Source organism: Sceloporus undulatus, chromosome 5 (assembly GCF_019175285.1).
Source record: "Sceloporus undulatus isolate JIND9_A2432 ecotype Alabama chromosome 5, SceUnd_v1.1, whole genome shotgun sequence".
Taxonomy (NCBI): Eukaryota; Metazoa; Chordata; class Lepidosauria; order Squamata; family Phrynosomatidae; genus Sceloporus; species Sceloporus undulatus.
The window spans coordinates 190,052,438-190,072,463 of record NC_056526.1 but is presented as its reverse complement, the minus strand read 5'-3'; the positions used below and the strand labels follow the sequence as shown (position 1 = coordinate 190,072,463).

General features: G+C 44.1%; 1 protein-coding gene across 1 annotated transcript in view; it reads right to left on the bottom strand.

Annotated features, from left to right (window-relative positions):
- The window catches only part of FBXO41 (F-box protein 41), a 66,316-nt gene that overhangs the window by 23,939 nt on the left and 22,351 nt on the right, over nt 1–20,026 (bottom strand). Inside the window, exons 2-3 of the mRNA XM_042466434.1 lie at nt 18,494–19,497; nt 599–859 (exon numbers count right to left, since the gene is read on the bottom strand). Coding sequence (XP_042322368.1) covers nt 599–859; nt 18,494–19,230 — 998 coding nt within the window. The 5' untranslated portion in view covers nt 19,231–19,497. The remainder of the gene's footprint in view (nt 1–598; nt 860–18,493; nt 19,498–20,026) is intronic.

The window sequence follows — 20,026 nt, the reverse complement described above, 5'->3', positions numbered from 1 at the left end:
GGAAATAGAGATTGTATAAAATAAGAAAAAAAATGAAATAAAATTATGAATGTGGGAAAACCAGTGGAGGCAAGAAAAGGAAGTCATTGTCTATTGTTTAAAGGAGGTTGTAGTTTATTTGTTTGTTGTTTGGCGTTTGAAGGTGGCGTTATACGTTGATGAATGTATGGGCGGATGTCAGAAATAAATCAATATCAATTTTTTAAAAAAGTGAAAGTGTGGCAGAGGGTGGTAAAAACATCCCTTTTGCTAAAGGGATTTTCCCAACTTGGCACAAAAGGGACAGTTTTATGAGCCTCTCCCATGCTTTTAGGTCAAAAGAGAACGAAATCGACACCATGCAGAGAGACAGAAGAAAATGTGCTTCTTCCATTTGCCTGATGGGTTTGTTTTTTAATGCAATACTCTTGGAGTCACTCTGGGTTTAATTGTCCATTTTTTAAAGCCTTCAGCCTGTAAGGTCCTACAGAGAGTGAGTACCTGGGGGAGCTTCCCCCTCCAAACCAGTAAAACCAGTGCACTGCTCTTAGCAACTGTGTGTCTCCCATCCCCTCCATCCTCTGACTGTGGGCCTCCCCATCCCAGGAAACCCCCCCACTCCCTTTTTGGGGACTTTTGTGTTAGGAGAATGGCATTGCCATGAGGTACCGGTCTGCCAGTGCTCTTGGAACCAGGCACGCTGCATCTGCCCAGGCTGCAGTTGGGTGTCGTTCCACAGCTACTGCTGATGATCTGGAGCTGCTTCTCGGCTCGGTCGGCTCGGTCCAGGAGCTCCTCAATGAACTGCTGGAGGCGCACTTTGGCGTTGGCTTCCCGGGCAGCGGTCTCCTTCAGGAACTGGTCGATTTGGATCACCTCCCTGCAGAAGGGGGCACGAAGCAAACAAAAGATGTGACGCTTCCCACAAAGGGTGGGACAACACTTGATGCAGCAACATTATAGATGGAAATAATTGAAGTACATATTATAGACCTGAAGTACATATTTTATGGGCCAGTGTGGCGTAATGCTTTGGTGTCGGATTAGGACATTGGGAGACCAGGGTTTGATTCCTGACCCGACCATGGAAACCCACTGAATGACCTCGGGGAAATCACACTCTCTCAGTCTCAGAGGATGACAATGGCAAACCTGCTCCACAGATTATTATTACGATTAGGACCATCCAACCTAAAATTAGGAGGAACATCTCAGAAGGTGGTGGTGTTTTCACAGAGATCAAATAGGCACACTTTATGCAGCAACATTACGGCTGGAAATAAAGTAACTAAAGTACTGTACATATTATAGTCCTGAAGTACATATTATATGGACCAGTGCGGTGTAAAGGTTTGAGTGTTGGACTAGGACAATGGGAGACCAGGGTTCAAATCCTGACCTGACCATGGAAACCCACTGGGTGACTTTGGGCAAGTCACACTCTTTCATTCTCAGAGGTTGGCAACTGCAAACCTGCTCCAGAGACTAGGACCATCCCACCTAAAATTAGGAAGAACTTCTCCGAAGGTGGTGGCGTTTTCACAGAGATCAAATAGGTACATGTCAGGGTTGCTTTAGCATTGGAATTGAGCACTGGAATGGGAGTAGATGTTCCTTCTAGCTCTGTGGTTCTGTGAATTTTCCAAAAAGCACTACTAGATCTTCCATTGCATTGGCTGGCTTTCAGTAACCAGGCCTGGGTTGGGATTCATGAGCGTGCCCCATCTCTCTATGATAAAGAGATCCATGAGAAGTTTTGCAATATAAGTTAAAAACTGCCATGATAGAAAATCCAACTAAACGCCAAACTCAAATCAAGAGAACCAAAACAGCCCTGCGTTGTTATACAAGCAGCCAACAAAGAGAAGGATGTAACCTCCAAAGGCCCAGGTGAAGAGGATGGATGGGGCCTCAGAAAAATATAAAGTGAGCCTCCCCAGGGCATGCTGTTAAGCTTTTATGTGATTTTAAGCTTTACGTAATTTTCAGTGCCTGTATTTTTATTTTTATTCCTTGGTACATGTTGTTTCCTTCTCCTCACATTGTTCACATCCTCCCATCACATCTCTCTGCATCCATATGTACCGGCCAGCGAAAGACAATGCTTCAGGCATCTAATGGACTCCAGTCCATGAGAGCTTATGCAATAGGATTTACATAAGAGCTGGCTTCGGGTCAATACTTTGGACTCTGTGGTCTACTAGCAGTTGAATTTAGGCCTTTGCCTTTAAGGTGCTACAAGATTCTTTGACTGGAATCCTGTTGATGTTATACACATGCTTAAGTCCCCAGTCTGGAAATGATAGGACATTTTTGTTCCATATACAACATCTGCATTCAGTTCAAGGTTGTGGAAGCAGAGATGCACATATGGCACACAGCACATGGATGCACACTGGACACAGTTGTACACGGATGTGCAGTTAAGGTGTGTTTGGAAACTGAATTGCATTTTTGGTTGTGCAGCACTGCAATTCATGCATGAGGCCATGTTGCACAAGCATAACCCAACTCCAACTCTTCCTGAAAGATACCCATCCAACCTCTGTTTAAAGGCTTCCAAAAGAGAAGAATTACTGCTTACTTAGTGTAGTGTAGTGGTTTGAGCATTGGATTATGACTCTGGAGACCAGGGTTTGAAGCCTGGCTTGGCCAGAGAAATTCATTGGGTGACCTTGGTCAAGTTACACTCTCTCAGCCTCAGAGGATGGCAATGGAAAACCTCCTCTGAAGAAACTTGCCAAGCCCCATGATACTTTTGCCTTAGGGCCGCCAGGAGTCAGAAACAACCGGAAGGCAAGCAGCACAACACACAAAATGGAGGAGAGTAGGAAAAAAGGGAGATCACATAGTTGTTTGATTTAATCCACATCGTGAGTGGATTCAGTCAAGGAAGACATGGCCACTGCCCTTAATTTGGCAAATGTGCTGCATTGGAAGACCTGAAAAAGGCTGTTGGAAGCCATGGCTCTGATCCGATTCATAGGGTTGCCGTTGCCTACTTGTCAACCCCCTAAAAAACAAAAGCCCAACCCCTCTAGCTGCACTCTTTACTGTCCTAAAAGTCAAAAAATAAAGGCCCTCCCTCTGCAAAATTGTCTGCATGAGCTGCTGAGTAATTTCATGCAAAATAGGTTAACTTTATTCTTTAGACTCTAAGATCTTTCTAAATCACTCTGACATTTGTAGGACAAACACGGTTTCCCAATGTTTTGCAATACATATTCTAGCAGTTAGCAAAAGGGTAGATTCATGCAAGGTCAGCTGTTTGCATATCACCCTTTCGATGTTCTATTCTTTTCATAGGATCTAATGATAATTAATAAATCTTTAATGAGGAATATAATTATTAAAAAAATAATTTCTTTCCTGGATTCTCTGATGTTTGGGTACAAACAAAAGATATACATACATTTTCCTGGTTATTTCTTCAATGTAACACAAAAGACTTATAATATGGGGAGATACACGGATGTTACAGAACTAAAATCTCAGTCTTCAACAGCATTGATGAAGAAATCTGTTGGCATATAAGTAGTTGTTGTTGGTCTTTAAGTCGTTTCGAACTTATGGTGATCCTAAGGTGACCCTTATAGGCACCAGACCCCATCTGATCTTGGAAGCTAAGCAGGGTCAGCCCTGGGCAGTACTTGGATGGGAGACCACCCAGGAATACCAGGTGGCTACATTTCAGAAGAAGGAACTGGCAAAAACCACCTCTGAGTATTCCTTGTCTAAAAAACCTTGTTTAAGGCAGGCCTAAATACCCTATAGGCACAAAATCTCACCTGATCTTGGAAACTAAGCAGGGCCAGCCCTGGTTCATGCTCAGATGGGAGCACCAAGGAATATCAGGTGCTGAAGGCTGTACATTATAGGAAGGAACTGGCAAAACCACCTCTGAAGATTCCTCTCCTTAGAAAACCCCATGAAATTCAGGGGGTTACCCTAAGTTGACCGGCGACTTGAAGGTACATACACACAACATGCCTTTCTAAGTATGCTTAACTAGAGCTTGTCAAGTTACTTTTTAAAGGTCCTGTCTGACCCTGGAAGCTAAACAGGGTGACAGTCAACAAATATCAGGGGATGCAGGCTGTATTTCAGAGGAAGAAACTGGCAAAACCACCTTTGACTAGGATTCCTTGCCTAAGAAAACCCTATGAGGTCTACTTCCTCAGACGCATGGAGTTCATTCTACCAAAGCTCATGCTACAAGGTCCTTCACACAGTTAGTCTCAAAGATGCTACAAGTTCCCTTTGCATACTCAGTGTGTAACTCTTCTGCTTAATTATAACATTGTACATTTGAACTTGGAGAGCCAGCATGACGTAGTGGTTTGAGTGCTGGACTATGAGTCTGGAGACAAGGGTCTGAAACCTCACTCGGCCATGAAAACCCCGGGGTGATCTTGGACAAGGCACATATTCTCAACCTCAGGGGAAGGCAATGACAAACCTCCTCTGAACAGATCTTGCCAAGAAAACCCCATGAGAGGGTCACTTAAGGCTCACCATAAGTCAGAAATGACTTGAAGGCACACAAGAACAACAATAAACATTTGAAATCAAGCACCAAATGTGCAACCATAGGCACAACCCACTTTGCATGCCCATCCACACACAAGCACACTATCTGAGATTTTACATCATGGCCTACAACTTGTAACTTTACTAATCTGTAGCAATGTCCAGAAACACAACCAAAACCCTGTTAGTGAATTGCAAAGATGTGCACCTGGACAAGAGCATTCCAATAAGCACCAGGCACTTCTGTTGTGCTCCAGTACTTTCTAGCTGGTGTTTTGATGCACATTGTGGAGCGTACTGATGTGCATCAATGCCCAGTATACATCAACCACTCCACTGGCTATCGTTGTGCAAAAGATGCTCATGCATAGTACAGTGGGCCCTTGGTACCTGCTGAGGTTTGGTTCCAGAACTCCCTGTGGAAACCTGTAGATGCTCAAGTCCCATGATGTACAACAATGTAATAAAATCGTGTCTTTATAGAAAATGGCAAAATCAAGGTTTGTTTTTTGTATTTTTTGGGGGGAGTATTTTCAAGCTATGGATGGTTGAATCCATGGATGCAGACTCCATGGATACAGAAGCTAAATATAATGTCATGGCATCACTAAGTCAATATGGGCATTACAAAATTACTCACTTTTGTTTCCCACACATACAAGTACACTTGTGGAGACCTAAATGCCATACTGAATTCCAGTCATGACACCCAGTGTTCATGTACTTCCATGCACAATATGTTCTGATGTACAAGGGAACCACATGTGTAACTCTACTTCTGCAGCCTTGAATTGAATGTGGATGTACTGCACCAGCCAAAAGCATCCAACCATATTTGCAGGGAAATGTATGCATGCATAGGACACCAACAGGATTGTGGCAAGTATCCTGAGTCATAAAGGTTAGTCTCCATCACAGCAGACTTATTAAATCAACTGTTGAATGGGGAAGCAACACATAAATAGATCCTTTTGAATAAACGAGTCTCCTCTGGTTGAGAGTAATAATAGGATTATGTTAATCCAGGCCAGGGATGATGGGATAAAGGATGTAGTCTGAAAGTTAGCAACAAAGTGAAGCAGACCTTGGATGGTAAACCAGCTTGCATGGGTCAAATGCATGGGGCATGAAGATGTTGGGATTTGAAAGCCCCCAAGTCTTGAACTGGATGAGAATTTCACCAAAAGAGGAACACAACAATAAGACCTAGCAAGAACCAAGACCAGGGAGATGAATGGTGGTTAGAGGAACCCCATAAGAACATCTCTCAGGGATGCTTTAGCTGTGCATTATTGCATGACGGGGGGTTGGACTGGGTGGCCCTTGTGGTCACTTCCAACTTTAGGACACAATCTGCACTGCAGATATAATGCAACAGCTTTAACTGCTGCAGCTGAATACTATGGAGTTCTGGGATTTGTAGCTTTGTGAGATATTTAGCCATCTCTGTCAGAGAGAATCCCAGGATTCCATAGCACTGAGCCATGGCAGTTAAAGTAGTGTCAAACGGCATTACTTCTGAAATGCAAATGCAGCCTAGGAGTCTATGAATGTGTGTCAGGTTCCACCAGAGGGGAACTCATGTTCTTAAGACCCTCCTTGGGTTATGTGCAAATGGTCTTCTTATGCATGTAGTTATTATTGTTCTGCCTCCCTTCCCTCCCTTCTCCCCGGCGCATGCAGCAGCCTTTCCAGGGAGTCAGGAAGCTTCCAGTCCTGCAGGGTTTTCTCAAAAGGTCAGAGTATCTTTGGCACAGAATCTGGGTCAGATTCATTTATAGGATTGCAGTCAGGTCAGCAAGAAATCAGGAAGGGGATAGTGTCCCGGTGTGACAGCTTGAATTCACAACAGGGAACAGTTCCAGGCGATCTTGTGCAGCGAAAAGTCCTTTGGAGCCACATAATTGGGTTCAGATTCATTGAACAAAGACAGCATCCTCCTCCTTTTTTTGTCTAGCTTGGTTGGACAGCCTTCCTTTGTCCCTGACATCTTTCCCCTTCCCACATGCCAAGAGCTGTTCAGAAAACCTTAATCTCCACCCAGCCCAATCCACAATCTTGATTTAAGCAGATGAACCTGGAACTACAGGGAAAACGAATACCTGTCAAAATTCTGATTTAAGCCTTTTTGGCTCAGGATGGCTTCTGTGAAGAGCAGACAGCAGGCAATCTACTCTGGGTTTCAGATTGAAATTTAAAAAGCACAACCCATGGTGCTGAAGTTGTTGTTGTTGTTGTGTGTCCGGGAAAGCAGCCAAAGGGATGATAAGGCAGCTAGTTCTCAAACAAACAACCCCCTCCCAAAGTCAGTGTAAGCTACACAGTCCTAGAGAGTTGCAGTAGCTTTACCAAAAGGGATTACCAAAAGAATTGTCAGACGGTCCGAGGTTCAGGGTAACAGATAGGCAGATCGATGAAGCAGTCCAAGGTCAAGGTTTCCAGGTAGTCAAGACAAGAAGCCAAGGAGCCAGAGACAGAGTCTTTCCCCTAAAAGAGTCAGATATCCACTGGCAAAGAACCACACATGCTCCAGGTGCTTAAGAAGGCAAGGAGCTGGCCTTCAGCTGTGCCTGATTATGAAGACGCTTCTGATAAAGCCTCCGAGATCTTCGAAGGCCCTCTCTTTCTGCTCGACGCTCATTGAAGGTAGGCACACTGCCCAGATCCTCCTCCATGTCCACAGCCTCGGCACCAGGCAAACTTGACTGCTGAACCTCTGGAGGGGCCATAGACTCTGCTCCAGCAGAACTAGGGCCAGCCTCTGGCTCCTCCATTACAGGTTCAAGCCCCTGGGGCTCTGGCTCCTCCATTATAGATTCAGATCCCAGAGGCTCTAGCTCATCCTCTGAGTCCTCCAAGCCATCTTCCAGGCTGGGCATGACATTGTGTGCCTTCAAGTCATTCCTGATTTATGGTGATCCTGAGGCCTATTACACAGAGAGAAGGTGGCCTGCCCAAGGCCATGAGTTTCCATGGACGAGTCGGGACTCGAACACTGATCTCCAGTGCCCTGGTCCAATGCTTTATCCACTATACTACTCTGGTTCTGAATCTTCACCCCAAATAAGTTCTCAGAACTGTACAGCTCCTGTTTGAAGGCCGCCCAAAGGAGGGAGCTCCATCACCCTCCAAAACATATCAAGGGGTAGCTGCGTCGGCCATATAACAAAGTATAATAACATCCCAAATCCACAAAACATGATACATTTATTGGGCCAACCAAAATGCAAAAAATACATGTTGCAAGCTTTCAGAGCTCCACTGGCTTGTAGTCTGTTCCTGAAACAGTGGTTCAGTTGGGATTCAGCACTTTGGACAGCTCTTTGAAAGTTCAGGAAACAATCCCTATTCTGTTTTGGAAATGGCATTCCTCAAAAGTCCAGAGCAGATTCACCATCCCAGTGACATGGCAGCCAAGAGCTGTCAGTGTAGACCAGCAGCTTGACAGATGAGATAATCAAATCTCCCAAAGAGAGAAGAATTTTTATGGGGTGGAATTCTTAGAGTTGGAAGAAAACTGAAGGGGCCACACAATCCAATCCCATAAAGATGATAAAGATGTTGAATAGCACTGAGCCCAGGACAGAGCCCTGTGGGACCCCACTGGTCACTTCGCTCCAGGATGAAAAAGTGCCATTGTTGAGCACCCTTTGGGTTCGGCCGGTCAACCAGTTACAAATCCATGTAACAGTTGCCTTGTCTAACCCACATTTTACAAGCCTGTTTGCAAGAATGTCATGGGGAACCCTGTCAAAGGCCTTACTGAAATCAAGATATACTATATCCACAGCATTCCCTTCATCTACCAAGCTGGTAATTTTATCAAAGAAAGAGATTAGATTTGTGTGGCATGACTTCTTTCTCTGAAACCCATGTTGACTTTTTGTGATTATGGCATTGCCTTCTAGATGTTCACAGACTCTTTGTTTAATGATCTGCTCCAGAATCTTTCCTGGGATTGATGTCAGACTAACTGGAGGATAGTTGTTTGGATCCTCTTTCTTCCCCTTTTTGAAGATGGGGACAATGTTTGCCCTCCGCCAGTCTGATGGGACTTCTCCTGTTCTCCAGGAGCTAACAAAGACTATTATGGCCAATGGCTCCGATATTACATTTGCCAGCTCTTTTAATACCCTTGGATGTAGTTTGTCTGGTCCTGGAGACTTAAATTCATTTAGATTAACAAGGTATCCCTGTACTATCTCTTTACTTATTCTGTGCTGAAATTCCCCTGTTATGTCCTCTGCTCCATTATCCTCAGGTTGAGCCCCTTTTCCTTTTCTGAGAAGACGGAAGCAAAGAAGGTCTTGAGTAATTCTGCCTTTTCTCTGTCTTCTCTTAGCATTTTGTCATCTTCTCCATGCAGTGAACCTACCGTTTCCTTCTTCTTCCTTTTGCTGCGGACATATCCAAAAAAGCCCTTTTTGTTGTTCTTAACTTCCCTAGCAAGCCTGAGTTCATTCTGTGCTTTTGCTTTTCTGACTTTACCCCTACAAATGCTAGCTAGTTGTTTGAATTCCTCTTTGGTGATTTCCCCATTTTTCCATTTCTTATGCATCTCCCGTTTAAAACTTAGTTCAATTGAACGTTCGATAGTAATCCATCCTGGTTTCCTGAGACACCGCACGAAACTGGGATGGGTGACTAAAGCACTAACCCCCAAGTAAATGAGGGCATTGAAATCACACCTGTATCCCCTGTAAAATGAATCCACTTCCATTTTTGGTAGGAGTGCAGCAGGCAATGGCAAACCTCCTCTGAATTATTATTATTATTAACCTTTATTTATGAAGCGCTGTAAATTTACACAGCGCTTCATAAACAAATCATACCAAGAATACCCCGTGATGGGTTCACCGTGTGTGTGTGTGTGTGTGTGTGTGTGTGTGTGTTGTGTAGATTCAAGTCATTTCCCAGAATCAGTAGCAAAGCAGAAGCCTGTGCTGGAAACAAAAATGGTGGAAAATTATCACTGAGGGAACTTCTCCCAACAACCACCTTTTTCTCCCCAAAACAATTTGGTGAATATTTGCTTCAGGGCTAGCCACAGCATCCCCATAATTTGTTGTTGTTAGGTGCCTTCAAATCATTTCTGACTTATGGTGACCCTGGTGAACTGATCGTGGGGATTTTGGGGGCTGAGAGGGTGTGACTCACCCAAGGTCACTCTGCGGGTTTCCACGGCTGAGCAGGAGATTGAGTCCTGATCTCCAGAGTCCTAGTTCTATGCTGAAACCACTACACCACTATCCCCATGATACCTGCAAGGAAAAACAGCTTGATCCTCGCAGCAGGAATTTAATTGAGAACAAGGTACAGATCCCATCTCCATGCAAATGGCCACATTAAATAAAAACCAAGGAGGGAGGTGGGAATTACCAGAGGGAGCTGTTTCTAAAAAAGGTGCATGCTCTTAAACTGCAGCTGTGCTCTTTAATATTCAGATTGCTTTTCTCTGGAGGTCTGCTCTTGCCGGATCTTTTGCAAGCACAGCATGCAGTTGAATTTGTTCAGAGCGGTGCAGCTGGAAGAAGTGCAGGTGAGAAGAAGAGAAGAGTAGCCATCTCTTCTGATGAAAGAGCTGGTGAATATCTCCCACCTTGATGCTACTTTTCTATGGGACTCATGCTCATCTGAAGCAAGAGGCTATGCTCATGGGAGCACTGCTGCTGGTAGGGTCTCCCAGGCTTTTGCTGAGAAGTGAGGCTACATTTGGCAAACCAGATCCTGTGCAACAGCAGTAATAGGGATGACACTGGTGGAAGGTCCCTCAGAGAAAACGGCAGTAGCACCATGTTTGTATGTGCCTTCAAGTCTCCTGTTGACTTATGGCATGATAGGCCTTTCACCCTATCTGTTTAACTTGTATGCAGAACATATTATAAGAAAACCAGGCTTGGACACAGAAGGAGGAAGAGTGAAAATAGGAGGAAAGAATATCAAGAATCTAAGATATGCAGATGACACCGTAATACTAGCAGAAAACCTCACAGACCTGGAACACCTCCTAAGGAAGATCAAAGAAGAAAGCGCAACAGCAGGCTTAATGTTGAACATAAATAAAACCACTGAGGACCTTCACAAGTTCAACCTAGAAGGAATAGAAATAGTAAAAGAATGCCCATACCTGGGATCAAACATTGATTGAAATGGGGACTGCAGTTGGGAAATCAGAAGAAGATTAAGAATGGAGAAGGTGGCTATGAAAGAACAAGAAAAGATTCTAAAATGCAAAGATATACAACTCAGCACACAAGCTATTGCCATGGATGGATGTGAGAGCTGGGCAGTTAAGAAAGAAGATAGGAAGAAAACCCCTTTCCTTTGAGATGTGGGGCTGGAGAAGAGTGCAGAGGATCCCATGGACAGCCAAAAAGGCAAACAAATGGGTCCTAGAGCAAATCAAGCCGGAAATCTCCCTGGAAGCTAACATGACTAAAATTGGTATGTTATAATTTGGCCACATCATGAGAAGGAAGGACTCATTGGAAAATACAACAATGGTGGGAAAGGTGGAGGGAACAAGGAAGAGAAGAAGGCCACATACCAGATGGATGGACTCTATTAAGGAGGCCATGGGTTTTATGGGGTTGCAGGAATTAAACAGAACAATGGAGGACAAGAGGTCTTGAGTATTGCCATGAGTTGAGATTGACTTGAGGGCAGTTAACAACAGCAACAAATGGGTTTTCTTAGGCAAGGAGTGTTTGGAGGTGGTTTTTCCAGTTCTTGCCCCTGTATAGTCTCCAGCACCTGGTATTCATTGGCAGTTCCCCATCCAAGTACTCACCTGCTTAGCTTCCAAGAGCAAATGGGATCTAGTGCCTTTAGGGTATTTAGGCCCTAAACCAGGGTTCAAATCCTGGCTTGGTCATGGAAACCAACTGGGTGATCTTGGGCCAGTCACACACTCCCAACACAACAGACTCAGAGGATAGCAATGGCAAAACCTCTCCAGGGAAACTTGCCAAGAAAACCCCATGATAGGGTCACTATAAGTTGAAAGCGACTTGAAGGCAGACAACAAATCATAGCTAGAAAACCAGGGTGGTATAGTGGTTTAAATGTTGGACTATGACTCTTGAGACTAGGGTTCAAATTTTGTATTGGACATGGATGACTGGGTGACTTTGGGCACATCGTACCCTCTCAGCTTCAGAGGAAGGCAAAGGCAAAACCATTGTAGACAAGAAGCCCCATGATAGGTTTACCTTAAGGTCACCATTGGTCAGAAATGACTTGAAGGCACACAACAACAACAACAACAACAACCATAGATAATTCTAAAGGTTCTATGCAAAGGGATCTTGTATCACATTTGAGACTGAGTGAAAGATATTGTAGCATAAGCTTTTGTGGACTTGGCCTACTTTTGCAGATGCAACAAGTCTGCAAAAGCGTACGCCACAATGCCCTTTGCTCAGTTAGTCTCAAATATGCTACAAGAGCCCTTTGAATACGTTAAGGGAGACTCAACCAGTATGTAGCTCTGTTGTAGGATTAAAATACCTCTGGTCATTTCGATTAAGGGGGCATTTTGGTTAAGGGAGACTCAACCTGACATGTAGCTCAGTTGTAGGATTATAGGAGACTCATCCTGTATGTAGTGTTAAAACACTTCTGGTCATTTCAGGTAAGGGAGCATTTCGATTAAAGGAGATTCAACTTGTACATAGCTCTGTTGCACATCCAAGACATTCAGAGAAATTGGAACAACCCAGAGCAAACTTGATCCAAGTCCTATGCTGAATAATCAGTAGGTTCCTCAGAAACCATCAATGGAGGGTGGTGGCTCCTATATCACTGGAGCAGTCAATCCGCTCCTGGGTTTAATCTGAACTTCCCACTAACTCTGGGTTTGATCTGACTTTTCCACTAACGTTGGAGCCATCAGCTTTAGATCACTAAGTTCTACTTAGGAAAACCTTCCCCTCCGCCTGTTTCGTAGGCAGAAATAATTTACCCCTTTATGCTATTTATATCTAATCTTTCCCTGATGAACAGGACTCAAGGTGCTTAAAATCTGACAGCATACCATTACAGTCTCAAAGGTATGAAAGGATAAAGGACTGAAAGCACACGTTAGAAACACACCATGATAAAATAAAATAATAAAATAATAAAATAAAATACAGCCTCTCGATCCAGTTCAAAATGCCCTTTATGGGAAGGGAGGTCTGTTTCCAGAGAGCCCTCTGAATGAAAAGTACAGGGTTATGTCATATTCCATCTTCATGAAAAAGGAAGAGGCTAACACATGTTTCATTGCGCGAAGCCATTGAGCTAACCATTATTCTCCAGTGAAAAGAACTCATACAGAACTTTAGGGAGACATAGAGGGCAGGGCTGTCCTAACCACAAAGGAGGATAATGCAGCGCAAAAAGTCAGACGCTGAAGAAAACTGTAGGATGCGACAAAAGAAACGCTAAAAACATTCATAGAAAGATAAAGTCCTGCTCCTTAGCCATGCTCAAAATGGAAGGTTGAAATGTATGACATGTCCTAGAAAAGGAGGGCAACTGGTCAATCTGCATAGAAGGGGACTCTATCTCACCACTATCATCCCATGGATATTTCTCCAATGAAGTAATCTTATGCATAAAACTTATCATAAAACTTCTCACATAATACAATTTTTTTTTTGTGGAAAACCACAATTTCATACAAGGATCTTCAAGCTGCTCAGGTCTTGCAAATTTAACGCAGCCCTTTCTTGATGGAGTCTATCCATCTCTAAGGCGGCCTTCCTATTTTCCTACTGCCTTCTACCTTGTTGTTGTTGTTGTTGTTGTTGCATGCCTTCAAGTTGTTTCTAACTTAAGGAGACCCTAGCCAACCCTACCATGGGATTTTCTTGGCAAGATTTGTTCAGAGGGGGTTTGCTATTGTCATCCATTTAATAATTTAATAATTGATTTAACAATTGCTTAAGTAATTTAATTGTATTTTATTGGGGATGTGAGGGTTTGGGTGGGTTTGGGATACAATGGTAGCAAACGATTATTGTATTTTAGGGATGTTTCTAGTGTTATCTGCTTCAATCTTCTGGAGAAGCAGGATACAAATCATCATCATCATCACCACCACCACCACCACCACCATCATCATCATCATCCCCTGAGGCTGAGAGAGTGCAACTTGCTCAATGTCACCCAGTGGGTTTACATGGCCTGGGGGGATTTGATTTACAAAGCTTAGAGGGGATATCATGGCTGCAAAGGAGGACAAGGCATCACAAAACGTAGACCATTCAAGAAAAATATAGGACATTACAATACAAAAGCTAAAAACACTAACATAAACGCAAGATCACGCTTCTTAGTCATGCTCAAAAGGAAGGACATCCTGAGATTCCTCCTGCACAGAAGGTTGAAATGTAGGATATGTCTTGGAAAAGGAGGACATCTGGTCACCCTGCTCCAGAGTCACAACCCAACATTCAAACCGCAATGCCATGCTGGTTCTTGCCTTCTTGCTTACCAAGTATTATTGTCTTTTATGGAGTCATGTCTCCTCATGATATGCCCAAAGTGAAATGGCATCCTGACACATATTATAACACTAGTTAACACCCCAGATCCTTAACCAGTTTACCTTATCTCTTTACTGGTTCCCAGTCTGCACATTCCCAGACTCCTTCCACCACTCATATGGTCATCCACCCACCCTGGCCTTAGGCAACATCTTCCCTCCTGCCTTAGTCCCTCAACAACCATAGATGATGATGATGATGATGATGACATTAATTTTTGTTTCTGTCTTGTCTCTCCTGAGGGCTCAAGGCAGGGTACAGCATGTTAAAATACTAAACACAATTAAAAACACATAAACCCACAGTGAAAATGCAACACTATAAAATCATTAAACACACACTCATAAGAGTGCATATACAGATTAAAATCATGGTTTAAAATTGACTGGGTAGGCCTGCAGGAAGAGATATGTCTTTCATGCAGTTTTAAATGCATTTCCAGCTGTTGTATCTCTTCCAGCAGGACTTGTCACCTCATTACCAGACCCGCACCGTTTTTGCATTTCTATGACTATTCGGGCTGTTTATAAAGGCACCAATTCATGCCAATGCATCCGAGGAAGTAAATCAAATCTACGAAAGGTAACGCTAAAACTTCATTTGCAAAGTTAGTCTCAAAGGTGCTACAAGATCCCTTTGCAAAACTGATGTGGCCAAAGTACAAGAGTCTCCGTTTAGTCCTCTTGGCTTCTAGGGAGAGTTCAGGCTTAATTTGCTCTTGGACCCATTCATTTGTCTTCTATTTACAGTCCAGATTATCTGTAAAACTCTTCCTCGCCACCACATTTCCAATGAGTAGATTCTCTTCCTATCACTGTTTAGCTTTTACAACCATACATAGAAATAAATAATACAACGGCATGGACAATCCTCACTTCAATATTCAATGGTCGATCATTCCACTTCAGGAACTTATCTAGTTCCTTCCTAGTCCTAGTCTTCTTCTGATTTCTTTACTGCAGCCTCCATTTTGATTTATGAATCAGCTAAGGTATGGAAAATACCTTTTAACTCTTTCAATGTTTTAATCATTCACTTTGTTATGTTGCTGTGGGTCTTCAAGTCATTTCTCAGTTATGGTGATCCTAAGGCAACATTATCCTGGGGTTTTCGTGGCAGGATTTATTCAGAGGGGCTTTGCCATTGCCATCCTCTACAGCCTTTCCTGACCCCTTTGCCAACTGGGAACTATTCTGTTTCTCCATCTTCTGTTCTAATAGCTGCCTCTTGTCCTAAGCATAGATTTCTCATCAGGACTATCAGATGTATTTGCACTCCCATGTCTTCTGTTGCAGAAATTTGAGCATGATTTTGCATGCATGGGAGATCAGTGCTATGGTCCTATCGTTGCTGCAGTCTCTTGTGGTTCCCTTTTTGTGGATGGGGATGTATATTGATCGCTTCTAATCTGCTGGCCCTGGTTTTGTTTTCCATATCTGTTGACATATGTTGGTTAGCACTAGAGTTATAGGGTCGCCATAAGTTGAAAATGACTTGAAGGCACACAACAACAAAAGATAACTTGGCATTTTTGCAAGAGGCATGAGGGATTTTGCCACTGCTGATGGCTCAGCCTTGTTACTGAATTACTCAGGTGGCAAGCCTGCAAATGATGCCCTTTGTAAGATAAAAGGGATAACAAAGAAAAGAAACCCAGCATTCAGAAAGATGGGGGTGGGCAGAGAGACAGCCCATATAATCTGTTCTGATTTCAGCAAAATGGCACATGGAAGGCAACTTGGCAAATTAATTTAAGCCTCTGGGCTTAAACACAGTCTGTTGCATGGGCAAAAAGAATTGGCTGGCAGACCATAAATAAATGGACTGAGTTTATGAAATGAGGGATTGTGGTGGAATGTAATAGGAGGGGGGGGAGGAAGGAAGGAAGAAAATAGGAATGACTGTCCGGTCTTATTTAACATCTGTTTCCAAATGATGCAGAAAAGGGGGCAGATGTCAGGTTGTTTCAATCCACCCATCATAGTGAACGGAGAGGCATCCGGAAGACAAAGCAAAGAACATGAAAGGACCTTGAAGAGACAAGTCAGAGTGTATGTTATACCCACATCACAAATATGATGTTGTTGTGTGCCTTCAAGTTGTTTCTGACTTATGGTGACCCTAAGGCCATGGGAATTTCTGGGGCTGAGAGGGTCTGGGTTTCCATGGCTGAGCAGGGAACCAAACCCCGATCTCCAAGGTCCTAGTCCAACTCTCAAACCCCTATGCCACACTGGGTCTTACATCATGTATACTCGTTGTTGTTGTTGTTGTTGTTGTTGTTGTTGTTGTTGTTGTTGTGTGCCTTTAAATCATTTCTGACTTCTGGTGACCATGTAATACATATTGCAAAGGACAGAGGCCACCTGGGTCTCAAAGAAAGCATCTTTTTTGTGTTGGTAATGGAGTTTAAATTTTATTTCCTGGACTATAAGACTCTTGCAGAGTCCACATGGCCAAAAGGAATGGCCCCTGCCTGCAAGGATAGCCTTCTGTACTATCTTAACAGAGAGCAAAAACATCAAAAGGTAGGCCTTTGTTGTTCTTGTTTGCCTTCAAGTCATTTCTTACGACAACCCTAAGGCAAAGCTAGCCTGGGCTTTTCTTGGCAAGATTTCTTCATAGGAGGTTTGCCGTTACCTTCTTCTGAGTCTGAAAGCATGTGACTTGCCTAGGGTCATCCAGTGGGTTTTCATGGCCAAGTTGGAATTCGAACCCTGGACTCCACAGTCATAGTCCATCGCTCAATCCACTACACCACACATATGCTACTACTACTGGGGCTACTATGACCCTGTCCACACGGGCCAAATAAAATGTCCTCCTCCCATTCCACAGCGATCAATCCAGATGATGAAGGGCCCAATCCCTGATTCAGGTGCAAACTGTCCAGATGATGCATACCACCTGTAAAATGGTGTAAAAAAGTCATCTTTTCCTCCAAATCTTCCAGGAATATCTGGAGCTCACTGGAGCGATGCCGGGCGGCTGTTTACAGTGTGTCCTACTATGTGTCCTGCCACTGCCGTTGCTAGCATGAGATGCTAGGCACCTCATTCTGGCCCCAGAGTGAGAGATTCGCACCAGTGGTGCCAGCGCTGGGTGGCACAGTGGGACATGAATATGAACAGCCTCTTGGCATCACAACTGAGTGTCCAAGGTAGTGGGGAGACTTCGAGGAAGCTCTGGGGCCAGAATAATCTTGGCTTGTGACCCATGAGGACCCAGCTTCGGTGGCATTACTAGTGGGGCATGGACTAAAAAATAGATAAAGTTTCAAATTTCAAAAATTAATTTTTAATTAAAATTAATAATTTTTTAAAAATTCTTTAAAAACATCACATTTTACCAAATTTTCACTTTAAACACACAACACTAAGGAGTTTATCACACGAAGGAGATCGGGAGTTTATCCCATGAATATCCTGGAAAAATCATGTCATTATGCAACACGATTTCACACGACGTCACACAAACCCCAACACTGAAGTGATCACAAAGAAACATTAACACACATCTTTTTTACTTTCAGGAATTCAGCGACAATGCATTTCTGATATTACTTCACTTGCACAATTGCGTGTGATAATCATTTGTGCAACTGCTTGCCATTTTTGTTTTATTTTCAGGATCCTTTAAATGCACTTTAATCTCTCTTTAATGCTGAAATTAGCCCCAGTGAGATAAACTCCTATATATGTGTAAATCCATTTAGACTGAGGTCATGATATTGTTATGCCTCTCCTTTCTTCTCCCACTAATGAGATTTAGTGCTGAGCTTTACCTATGTGTTGACCCACCGTTGCCTCTGTGGGGCTACTCTGGTTGGAAAACAACTGATAAGATGGAAACCAACTGATAGGATACAGGTCTACATGGCTTCAAGCAACAAAGAATTTTGTAAAATGATTTTGAGGGTTTTTAAAATAAAAAAAATTAATGTTATATTTAAAGCAAGGGTGGGCAACTGTGGAAAGTTAGGGGGCTGCAATAGCCTCACAGAAGACCTTGGATGGCCACTCCCCATAAAAAACTGAATTTTTGTTTTGTCCCGAACACCCTCAAGGGCTGCAGGGAGCATCTTCAACACGTTTATAGGCCTTTCCGGGCTATTCAAGTCCCAGGAGAGGGATTTTTCTGTAACAGAGTTAAGCAAAGTACCCCTAGCCTCCAGAGGCCTAAAGGGTATTTTGGGTGCAATTTTCCACGGAAAACATTTTCAACACCTGGAATTGGTTTGGGGGAGCAAAACATGATAGGAATGTCTTCCACAACCCCTATTTATAACAATTATTTTGCTCTTTTCGGCCAGAAGAGCAACAAACATGGCCTTTAATGGCTACATGTGGCCCATGAGCTGCACTCTGGCCATCCTTGGCTTAAAGTGATCCATAAAACCAACCTCATGCATCCTTCAACAGACCAGAAATTGACCAGAAATGGGGACTCACTGTTGTTTGCGAGTCAGCTCCTGTTCCTTCTGCACCAGATCTTGTTTGAGGGATGCCAACATCTCCACGCTGACATCCACCTGGCGGGAGAGCTCCACCGCCCGATCTTCCAGCTCCTGTTTTTCCCGACTTAACCGGAGACTTTCCTGCTTGGCTTTCTCCAGCTCAGAGGTCTTGCGGTCCAGTTCCACCTGGAGGCGTCCCACTTGAGAGGCGATCTTCTGTTCTACTTCTTCGGTCAGTTTCTCCAGGCGTTTGTCCACTTCCAGTTTCTCAAAGGCCCGGATCTTGAGGCGGGTCAGGCCTTCCTCGTAAGCCGCGTCCACAGCAGCCACGGCCGCAGCAGCGGCAGCGGGAGGAGTGGTGGCTGACGTCATGGCCTTGCGGGTGAAGATCTCGGTGAGAGGGATCTCGATTTCGTGGACGTAGCGGGAGGCCACGGGGGAGGAGGACGGTTCCAGCTCGTCGGCAGCGATGAGGTCACAGGTGAAACGCTGCTCCTTGCCCTGGAAGGAAGTGCTCTCAAAGATGTCCCTGCGGGTGGTGGGCGTCAGGAGTGTGGAATCCGATGCCAGTGGGAAGACGGTGGCATCGCAGATGCTGTTGGTCTTGGAGAGGACATAAAGGGTTTCGTAGGTGTGGTTGTACTCCAAGTGGGCTCGCAGGGAGGACAGGCTCCGGAAACGCTTGTGTTCCCCACAGCGTGGACAGCGGTATGGCAGGTCCAGGGAGGCCATCCCTCATCCACTCCACCCGCCACGCAGTAGCCCTCCTCCTCCACAGGTTACCAGCTGCCGGGCCCCTCTCATGGTGCAGCGGGCACGTGGCAGGTGGCACTGGGAGGAGCAGTGGAGACGGAGGGCAAGGGGCACGGCAGGAGGGCAGGCTGGCTCCACAAGGTCATTGCTGGGATTAGGGGTCGGCAGGCGAAGTCATGGAGGTGGGGGATCCCAGCCACTGACCACAGCAGGAGGCCTGGTTAGCATCGGGCACAGATGGTGGCACTGAAAGAGAGAAACAGGGTCAACAGGATCATGGCAACTCTTGTTTCCCCAGACCACCCTTTCCTCTTTTTGGCCAGAGCATGGAGAAGGGACTTGTTTGTTTGTTTGCTTGTTTGGCAGTATCCTTTATTCAACAATTTCTTATCCACATTTGATACATTTTTACATTACATTACTTTACATGTAATGTTACATCCTTCATTATTCCATCTTCTTTCATAACTTCATCTCTTGTCATTCGTCATGTGCATTCGTCTCCCTCATTTCTTTTATCTGAAGATATCTACAGATACCATTTTATTTATTATTATTTTCTTTTTCTACTATCCGTTTTCTTCATTCGTGCTTATTATTTGCTACTAGGGTCTTTAATTCCCTTAGCTTCCTTCAACTTTCTTCTTCACCCTTCCTTTCTGCCTTAATCCTTTCTCAACCTTTCCCTTTAATCCCTTTCATTTCTTTTCCTCTTTTTCTCTCTCTATTCTTTTCTTTCTCCTATCTTAATCCTGTTTCCCCTTCTCTCCACTTT